The 10563-nt window shown below is 43.1% G+C and overlaps 1 protein-coding gene across 1 annotated transcript; it reads left to right on the top strand.

Moving 5' to 3' along the window:
• Nucleotides 1-6031: 6031 nt before the first annotated feature.
• On the top strand, nucleotides 6032-6561 carry LOC129636450 (protein BEX5-like). Its single transcript, XM_055559846.1, has one exon. The coding sequence runs from the start codon at nucleotides 6054-6056 to the stop codon at nucleotides 6390-6392; it is 339 nt and encodes a 112-aa protein (XP_055415821.1). The 5' UTR covers nucleotides 6032-6053; the 3' UTR covers nucleotides 6393-6561.
• Nucleotides 6562-10563: the final 4002 nt, after the last annotated feature.

The following is a 10563-nucleotide window of genomic DNA, read 5'->3' as shown; positions in this document are numbered from 1 at the left end:
CAATCCTTCTAATGAGTATTCAGGATTGATTTCCCTTAAGATTGACTGATTTGATCTCCTTGCTGTCCAAGGGACTCTCAGGAGTCTTCTCTAGCATCACAGTTTGAAGGCATCAACTCTTGGACACTCTGCTTTCTTGGGCACTATGGTCCAGCTCTCACAACCATACATGACCACTGGGAATATCATAGCCTTGACTATATGGACCTTTGTCAGCAGAGTAAAGTCTCTGCTTTACAACACACTGTTTAGGTTTGTCATAGCTTTCCTGCCAAGAAGCAATCGTCCTCTGATTTCATGGCTGCAGTAACCATCCACAATGATTTTAGAGCCCAAGAAGAGGAAATTTGTCACTGCTTCCATGTTTTCCCCTCCTATTTGCCATGAAGTAATGGTGCCAGATGCCATGATCTTAATATTCAGTTTTCTTAATATTCAGGTTTAAGCCAGCTCTTTCACTCTCCTCCTTCACCCTCATCAAGAGGCTCTTTAGTTCCTCTTTGCTTTCTGCCATTAGAGTGGTATCACCCACATATCTGAGGCTGTTGTTCTTTCTCTCACCTAGCTTTATTCCAGCTTGTAACTCATCCAGCCTGGCATTTCTCCTGATGTGCTCAGCATATAGATTAAACAAGCACAGTGACAGCAAGCAGCTCTTTCGTACTCCTTTCTCAATCTTGAACCAATCAGTTTTTCCATACAGGGTTCTAATTGTTGCTTCTTGACCCACATACAAGTTTTTTAGGAGACAGGTAAGATGGTCTGGTATTCCCATCTCTTTAAGAGTTTTCCACAGTTTATTATGAGCCACACAGTCAAAGGCTTTGGTGTAGTTGATGAAACAGAGGTAGATGTATTTCTGAAATTACCCTAGCTTTCTCTATGATCCAGCAATTGTTGGCAACTTGATCTATGACTCCTCTTCCTTTTCTAAACCCAGCTTAGATATCTGGAAGTTCTTGGTTCACATAATGCTGAAGCCTAGCATGAAAGATTTTAAGCATGACCTTACTAGCATGGGAGATGAGTGCAATTGTCTGATGGTTGGCATATTCTTTATGACTACTCTTCTTGGAAATTGGGATGAAGATTGACCTTTTCCAGTCCTGTGCCACTGCTGGGTCTTCCAGATTTGCTGGCATATTGAATGTAACATTTTGATGGCATCATCCTTTAGGGTTTTGGACAGTTCTACTGGAATTCCATTGCATCCACTAGCTTTATTAACAGCAGAGCTTTAATAATATTTTATTACTCAATAATAAAATAGCTCAAGTCTCTGCTGGTCTCTAACTTCTTTTAAGTAATCTTGAGACACTAAAGGCTTGATCACCTGGAAACTGGATTTTGGTTATCTCGTTGTAATAACATAGCTCTGTGTGTGTTTGTGTGCGCGCACACACACGGGCACACAGGCATGCTCAGTTGTGTCTGACAATAATATAGCTGCTTTCACTTAAAATCAACATTGTGCCTTTTAAATACAATAAACTGTTAATTCTGATTCCCACACATCAATTCTGGAACCCAGTAGGATTCTAAGAACTCATAAGTGAAAAGAATTTATTTCCTTCTATTATTTCTAAAGTAAATAATAATTCTTCCTGAGAAACACAGTGTAAAGATTCTAAAGAGCCATTGTTGTTCATGCTAAGATGCTCAGTCATGTTTGACTCTGCAACCCCATAGACTGTAGCCCACCAGACTTATCTCTCCATGGAATTCTCAAGGCAAGAATACTAGAGTGGGTAGCCATTGCCTTCTGCAAGGGATTTTCCCCGCCCAGGGATCAGAACTGTGCCTCATGTCTCCTGCATTGGCAGGTGGATTCTTTACCACTAGTGCCATCTGGGAGGTCCATTGTGGTCCATAGCAACCCCTTATTCATTTCAGACTCCTTTTCTCTGGGTTTCTGGAATCAGATCCTGGCTTCTTACTTTCCCCTCACACACACAAAAAGGAAGAAAATGAATTAAGGGCAGAATAACCACTGCCCTGATAATTTGACTGGGAAGAAGCAGTGATACCTTCCAAAACTTAAAACAATGTCTGGGCTTCCCTCATGGCTCGGGGTAAAGAATCCTCCTTCCAATGCAGGCGACGTGGGTTCGATCCCTGGTCCAGGAAGATCCCACATGCCGTGAAGCAAATAAACCTGTGGGCCACAACTACTGAGCTATGCTCCAGAGTACAGGAGCTGCAACTACTGAGCCCCTGGGCCGCAACTGCTGAAACCTGCGCTCCTAGAGCCTGTGCCCCACAACAAGAGAAGCCACCACACTGAGAAGCCTGAGCCCCACATTAGAGAGTAGCCCCACTTGCTGCAACTAGAGAAAAGCCTCTGCAGCAACAAAAACCCAGCACAGCCATAAATAAATAGATAAATTATTATTTTTTAAAAGCTAACTGTTCCAGTGGGTTTTTTTTTTTTTTAAAGATACTGTCCCATTTCAATGGGAAAAAAACATTTCCTGCAGAAGGGCAGTGAATTCTGCCTCATAGCCCAAACTCAATCAATAGTAAGCCATAGGAGATGGATTAGTGGATCAAACACCTGTCTATTGCTTTCAGCCTTTCTGGAACCATGGGAAGTCATCACAGTGTTACATATTTCTGGGGTAAATAAACCTAGCCCCCAGGAGTCTGCAATGAAGGCTTTTCCAGGGGAGAGCACAAAAATCCAATCTTGCTTCATCTAACTGAAAGGTACCTAACAAATATTCTATTTTAAGTCTTGAAGGAATATAGGTTTACTACTGCTTGAATTCTATGGCCAAATCTTGAATCCCTTGGCAGATCATTTCAGTTTCACAAATATCATGGGTCCATTTTGAATACACTCAGGTTTTTGTGGCAGTGGTCCAGGTCGTTCCTGTTAAAGAGGACAGGGTGGTATCTTGTTGAACGCTAAAGATACTGCTTCCTTTCATTTGTGGTGTGAGTGTGAGTGTGTGTGTGTGTGTGTGGAGCTATTGTCTCATTCATTCATTTGTTCATTCCACAGATATTTGGAGACTTACTTTGTGCCAAGTATGATGGATGGTACATGGAAATGCACTGGGGACCACGTCAGCTAGGTAGCTGAACAAAGTCCCTGCTCTTGTGGAGCTTACAGATTAAACGGGGGAGAGGCAAATAAATATTTAAATAGACAACTCAATAATCAGTGAGGAAAGGAACAGGAGCAGTAAGTTCAAGGCATACTGAGGACAGAGAGAGGTACAGCTAACTCAGGTTTAGGAACATAAGAAAGTCTTCCCAAAGAAGATGGCTTCTGAACCAAAAAAATGAAGGGTAGGAACATATGATGATGGTAGAAAAGAGCTTTACAAAGCAAATAGCATGTGCAAAGGCCCAGGGGAAGGAAGAACATAGCCCATCAGGAAACTATAAGTAGCTCAGTCTGGATAAGGCAAGGAATGTGAGACTGCAGTATAGAGAGAGATGTGGCTTGGAAAGCAATAGGACTGAGATCAAGAGAAACCTCTGGGGAACATCAAGGATGTGATCTTTGTTCTTGGGAAAAGTCCCTTCTCAATCTCCCTTAAGAATGGAGAAAATATACCTGGTTTAGTTAATACAAATCTCATGCATTCCATCAATAAACTAAGGGCATTGTGCTAAGGAGCCATACAATAACTTGTAGAAACAGAAGATTTGGGGAGAAGACCACACAGCAGAGTCTTCAAGTGCTTTTGTCCCAAGAATGATACGATCAAAGGAATCTAATCACTCAGCAGCCCGGTCTTGGCAGAATGGACACTCCTGGTGCCCCACCCTTGGTTCCTTAGTCATAAGCCCCTACCCTCATCCCACCTCTGCCTCATACAATAAGGGCCACATGCAAATAAAGTCAACAGGAATAAGGGACCCAGAAGAACAAGGCTCAATTCACTCCTTCCCAAGAAAGGCTCTCTCTTTAAGAGTCTGGAAGGTGATTCATGGGGCAGCAGGGAAAGAATAAGTTAGTAAGTGGAACAGAGCTGGAGATGGCCTTCTCAAGTTCTGCAGACCTGTGACTGATCTTTTCTAATGGTCTTGGCCATGCCGTAGCTCATAAACCAATGTTTCAGCCTCCACATTGCTTCATCCGTCCTAATGCTTCATGGAAGGGAACTCCAGCAGAATCAGGTGAGTCAGTTTACAAGAGGTAATTTGACGGTCTCAGTTTTACAGATGAGGAACCCTGGGCTCAGAGAGATGACTGAACTTATCCAAGTTATGTAGCTAATGAATAAGTTCTAGGGTCAGAATTCTAGAGCTTCCAACCCAAGATGTTTGACTACCAAGTACATGCTCTGAACTGTTATGATGTATCACGGAAAAATTCAAAACAATGTACGTGTGATTTGTACCAGGGTCACCTCCTTGACAGCATGAGTAAACAAGCTGTCATTGATGACCTTTGAAGCACAGCCTCTACTATGCTTAACAGAAATATGCTGTAGACCACATCAGATATGCCTCTCTCCTCGACCACCTAGAACAAACTCAAACTCCCTTCCGTAGCCTCATACACTCTATAGCACCTGGCCCCACTTTCCTCTTCAACCTCATCCTTGAATCCAGCCACATAGCCTCCTCCTGGAGCTTCTCACACTAGGGTTTCATACACTCAGGAAACTCTGCCTGGAGAGAACCTCCTGTTTCTCACCCACTCTCTCCTCTCACCTATTTCCAGGGCAATGCTAAAAAGATCATCTTTCAGAACAAGCCTTGAGTAAAGACCCAGTCTAAATGGTTCTTAACCCCCATTCTGCATCCACCATTATTCTCAATCATATTCCCACTCGCTTCATAATATTCACTGCAACTATGTACTGCTTTATTCTTGTATTATTTCACCACCTCTCACACTGAAATACAGGCTTCAGAAATGTAGCATCCATTTCTTTCTATCTATGCCTTGAACACTCTTTGGAGCATAGGCGGGGCTGAATAAACATTTGTTGAATGGATAAATGAGTTTTCAAGGGAAAGGGATTCCTATGATGGTTTTTTAAATCTGGCAGTTTTTCATGTCTCCTATATAATTGCACCCCACTCCAGTACTTTTGCCTGGAAAATCCCATGGATGGAGGAGCCTGGTAGGCTGCAGTCCATGGGGTCTCTAGAGTTGGACACGACTGAGCGACTTCACTTTCACTTTTCACTTTCATGCATTGGAGAAGGAAATGGCAACCCACTCCAGTGTTCTTGCCTGGAGAATCCCAGGGATGGGGGGAGCCTGGTGGGCTGCCGTCTATGGGGTCGCACAGAGTCGGACACGACTGAAGCAACTTAGCAGCAGCAGCAGCATATAATTGCAAAATCCAGTTTTCAAACTTTCCCAGACTTCCCTTGTCCAGAGAATAGTAACTTCTCTGCACATACCACAGATTGCTCCCTGCTGGAATCACCTGATGATATTGACTATGAGCCCAGGGCTGAGTCAGCAAATGTTGCCTAGAGTGCGCACCTTTATCGCAGGGCTGCAGGAAGGCAGGAAATCCCACTACTCCCACATCTACTTGCCAATAAACATGATAAAGGTGAAATCTCCCAGCTCTGGGAGATGATGCTCCAAACTCCTGCTATTTGCATTGGCTACAGGTAACCCAATCAAAGAAATCGACTCTGGTCCCTGAAGTCACTACAATAAATATTACTTTGAAATGAAGGGAATATTGATGGAAAGGGACAAGTCTTTTGTTGCGAGTGCAATTGATTCTCTAAAAAATAAACAGTTGTTGGCAGAGAGCCCACTGGTGGTTTATTTGAAAAGGAATTATACAAAATTATTTTAAATAAAGTTTTACTCTCTTAGGCTGAATGTCACTGAATGTGATGGATAATGGTAGAAACCCTTTAATATGAGGTTAAGCCAAAGCCAAGAATAGGTATTTAGTTAAGAAGTAGGTTTAGGAACTGTACCCACAAAGGAGGAAGTCGTGGAAGCTGACCACGATCCTCGGCAGGTCTTTAGGTCCGTTGGTGCAGCAGATTTCAAGGCTGAGAGAGGAAGACTGCTTCTGATCCCTGCAGGAAGAAGAAGCGGGAAAAAAAATCTCAAGATGGAAAAGGACCCCAAGGAAAGGAGAGAAGAGGAGCAGGCTCCAGTGCAGAATGAAGAAGCTTGCCCTATGGGAGGTGGTGAAGGCCCCAAGCCTAGAGAAAATGTTAAAGGGGATTGGGACCCACCTGCCCAGGATTTTAGAGAGGATATGCCCAATGGGCTTGTCAATAACATTGACATCATAGATGGGGATGCTGATGATATGGAGAGGTTCATGGAGGAGATGAGAGAGCTAAGGAGGAAAATTAGGGAGCTTCAGCTGAGGTATAGTCTGCTCATTCTTATTGGAGATCCTCCTCACCATGACCATCATGATGAATTTTGCCTTATGCCTTGAATGCTGAGGTTAATAATCATAAACCCCCTGCTGCGCAAACTTGCATTTTCTTGATGTACCCTTTACTCTGAACCTTTTTTGTTCTGTCATTTTTCAGATTAGTGATGTCATTTTCACTTTTGATTTTGTAAGAATTTCTGTCAACTTGCAGAAAAGCAGGGGAGCTTTTATGAACTTGCATGAAAAGATGTCTGTTACATATTGTAAAGCTAATAAAGCAGTTCAAAAAGCGGAAAAAAAAAAAAAAAGAAGTAGGTTTAACTCAAGCTTGGGCTTCTCTGTCTCTGTAGAGGTAGGTTGCTGCTAAGTCGCTTCAGTCGTGTCCGACTCTGTGCGACCCCATAGACGGCAGCCCACCAGGCTCCCCCCATCCCTGGGATTCTCCAGGCAAGAACACTGGAGTGGGTTGCCATTTCCTTCTCCAGTGCATGAAAGTGAAAAGTGAAAGTGAAGTCGCTCAGTTGTGTCCGACTCTCAGCGACCCCATGGATTGCAGCCTACCAGACTCCTCCATCCATGGGATTTTCCAGGCAAGAGTACTGGAGTAGGGTGCCATTGCCTTCTCCAGAGGTAGTTTAGTCTTCCAAAATATAAAGAGCTTCAAGCTGTAGGCCATAGGTGAGAGCAAACCTGTTGCTGCCCTTGGATGCATTGATGGAACTGGGGTGTGCAGGCTCAGTACATAAGGAATTCAATGCAGCCTAAACCACTAATCCCCAACTCAGGATCTGGAATTCATTTCGCCCCCAAGGTCTGAGACAGAACCTGTAGGCATGAAAGCAAACTCTGTTGAGAACAAAGACTTCTCAGTAGTCATCCCTTGAGTTAGGCACGTTTCCTCAGACACAGGAGATGCCAGGAAAAGTGTGAAGTGGGGAGGGGGTAAATAAATGTGTTGTGATGTACAACTTTCATCCTGGGGATACAGAAAGTCAGTGCTGTTTTCTTCCTGTGCAAAGGGATTTCCTAGATTTGAAAAAGTTCCACCAGAACTGTGTACAAGGCACACTTAGAAAAGGAGAGATAAGGATCATGTTCTACAGAGCAGTTTTAAAGAGCCATTGGGAGGCTAGGACCAAAGATGCCTCTCGGAATTCCTTTGAGTTGGATAAATGGGGCAAGTGACAGGATGGGGGAGGAGAGATGAGAACCTCATTCTCTCTCACTGAGAACCAGTTAGAAGGCTTGCATCTGGAGAGGACTACTGGAGAGCCTTAAGAGACTCTTTTCACTTGAAATTCATAAATAGAAGTAATACTACTTTGTATTCAAAGCACAATTACATATTTTGTTTCCTTTGGGTTCATAAAGCTATTCATCATCTGTAAAATGAGATGGGAATTCCTACCTCATAGGACAGTGTTGAAGAGAAAGCAGGATAATGTTAGCATGCTGCTAAGTTGCTTCAGTCGTGTCCGACTCTGTGCAACCCCATAGACGAAGCCCATCAGGCTCCCCCATCCCTGGGATTCTCCAGGCAAGAACACTGGAGTGGGTTGCCCTTTCCTTCTCCAATGTATGAAAGTGAAAAGTGAAAGGGAAGTCGCTCAGTGGTGTCCAACTCTTAGTGACCCCATGGACTACAGCCTACCAGGCTCCTCCATCCATGGGATTTTCCAGGCAAGAGTACTGGAGTGGGGTGCCATTGCCTTCTCCAATTGTGCACTTACAACAGGCTATGCAAAATGCCAAGACAATGTTAGCATAAGTCTTGGCATTTTGCATAGCTTGTTGTAAGTGCACAATTCATGGTTGCTGCTCTTACTATGGTTGTTTCAGATATTATTACTATTGCTGTTCCAGGCTGGGTTTCCTGGGACACAGATTAGCGTACAAAGCCTTTACTGGGGAGCCCTCTCATAATCAACACCTGTGCAAGGGAATAAAAGGAAGCAGGTTTGGTAGAGGCAGAAATTGACTGACCAGTCCCCATGAAGGTCTCTCTCAGTCCCACCAAGAGCTCTGGAAGACACTGGCTCTGGAGAATTGTCACTGATGGGGCAAGGAGCCTGGGTCTTTACACTCCGACAGTGATAAGTCATTATTAGAGGCTGCCTAAGAGGCGGCAGACTTCACACAAGGTCTGAAGATTTCCTCAGCTGAGGCCAACTCCAAAGAGGGCTCCAAGCTGAGGATCATTTTCTAGGAGTATTTCCAGAAGCTGACAGAGTAAATCATTGATTTCTTAGGGGATCTCTGGGTGTGCCATAGAGCTTGGCCCATTTAGTAAACAAGAAGAGTGCTTCAGAGTGCTTCCACAACTTGTCCAAGAACAGAGTAAGTAAATAGCAGCACTAGGAATGCAAGCTAAATCTTCTGACTTAATCTGACCTCTTCGGAGGCCCATGACTCTTCTGCAACATTTGGCATTTCTCTCCTTTATTGTGGCAGCAACTGCTCTGCCTCCTCTGAGCCTACACAGATCAAGGAATATCTGCTTAATACATTCCCCACATCTTTTCCTGTGGATCAGGCAGTTGAGTTTACTCAAAAAAAGGAAAAAAAGAATTATGGAAAAGGAAATTTTTTCAAATTATGTTTACCTTTTTAAGTATCATATTCCTACTGTGCTCCCCCTCATCTGAAATACAGGCATGTGCACACACACGAGACCCCCAAAGTGTCTGTTGAAGGGAATATTTTGGCCACAGAGCTACTAAATTAGAGTCTCTAGGGATGGAACCCTATTCTACTTTTAGTCACACGCACCTCAGAGGAGGTTCAAGCACACTAAAGTCTGCAAACTATCACTATAAATTCAACATATCACTGGTCCAAAGTTATGATCACGTTCTTTTTCCTTTGTGCCTATAAACTGACTCCAAAAGCAGTTCCCAGATTCAAAGAATTTTCAGGTTAAGGGGTATCTTGGAGCATATTATGTCTCCATTTTTGAGAAGAAAAAACCAGTGCCAGAGAAGAAGGATGACTTGCCTAGGGTAAAGAAGAGGTTAATGAGCAGCAGCAGACTCCCATGTTCAGTCCAGGCCTTCCTATAACTCTAACAAGCTTCTGTCGACTTAAAAAAAAAACCATGTGAGAGTTGAGAGTTAAGTTTTATTTGGGGCAATGTGAGGACTGCACCCTGGGAAACAGCACCTCAGATAGCTCCTAGAAATTGCTCCAAAGACGTGGGGAGGAGGAGGTCAATATATATGTGATTTTGGCGAAGGGGGAGTTCATGCAATCAAGCACTTATCTTTGCAAAAGTTTTCTGCTAGTCATGAGGAGCTGATGTCACCAAAGGGATTAAGTACTTTTCTAGATATGAGGATTGGGCTCATAAAGCCAGTTCCTAAAAATATCTAACTATCTGAAGACCTGTTCTGCCAGTTTCCCAGAGTATAGTTTGCCTCATTTCTGCTCTCCACCCTGAACTCCTTTCAAGGGGTGCTGAAGGGCAGCAGCTGCAGCAGCACATGATTTAATCCTTGAAGAGGTAGATGGCAAGTGCCCATGGCAGGTGACAAATTGTAGTTGACACCTCAAAAAGGAGTTTCAACCAGTTTCCAGCAATGAAAGCTACAATAAAAAAAAAAAAAAAAAGTTCCAGTACTATTATCAACAATATTGTAATGGAAAACATCTTGTGATTATTCGGGTTTGTCATAAATTCCACCCTCCCCCACAATTTCCTATACCTATTCCCAACTTTGGTATCTTGAGACTCATTTGAACTTGGTTTACCCAATGGGAAGAGAAGACCCAAAAGCCATTGATGCTGAACGGAACAGTATTTCCTTCTACAGTTTTATAATTTATTCTTATTCAGAAGTGAGGTTGGGTTTCCAAATCTGTTCCTTAGAGAAGGAGAGAGGGGAGAGGAAGGACATTGCATTTCAGAGGATGATCATATTTCAGATTATTTTTTATATTTGAAATCTCTCAAGCTTTGATTATTAGCAATATTAGTAACAAAAAGATGATGATGATGATAGAAAATCAACCTACAGTTTCTTCTTCATTAATCCCCACATTCACTGACTCAAATAAGCATACAATCTGAAAGATGTGGCTGCTTCTACTGACATCTGTGGTCCTCCAGGTCCCCAAATGGCCTGTTGTTAATTTCATTTATAGCAAATTGAGGATATAAATAAACTCTTAATTTGGGTGCCTATGAAAATATGGCAGGCTGGCGTGTCAGCACAGCCAAAAATCTGCTTTAACC

Source organism: Bubalus kerabau, chromosome 1 (genome assembly GCF_029407905.1).
Source record: "Bubalus kerabau isolate K-KA32 ecotype Philippines breed swamp buffalo chromosome 1, PCC_UOA_SB_1v2, whole genome shotgun sequence".
Classification (NCBI taxonomy): Eukaryota; Metazoa; Chordata; class Mammalia; order Artiodactyla; family Bovidae; genus Bubalus; species Bubalus kerabau.
The sequence above is the reverse complement of the archived record's forward strand: the minus strand, read 5'-3'. Positions and strand labels throughout refer to the sequence as shown.

Excerpts from the sequence above, each read along its gene's own strand:
- LOC129636450 (XM_055559846.1), top strand. The coding sequence starts at position 6,054 with ATGGAAAAGGACCCCAAGGAAAGGAGAGAAGAGGAGCAGGCTCCAGTG.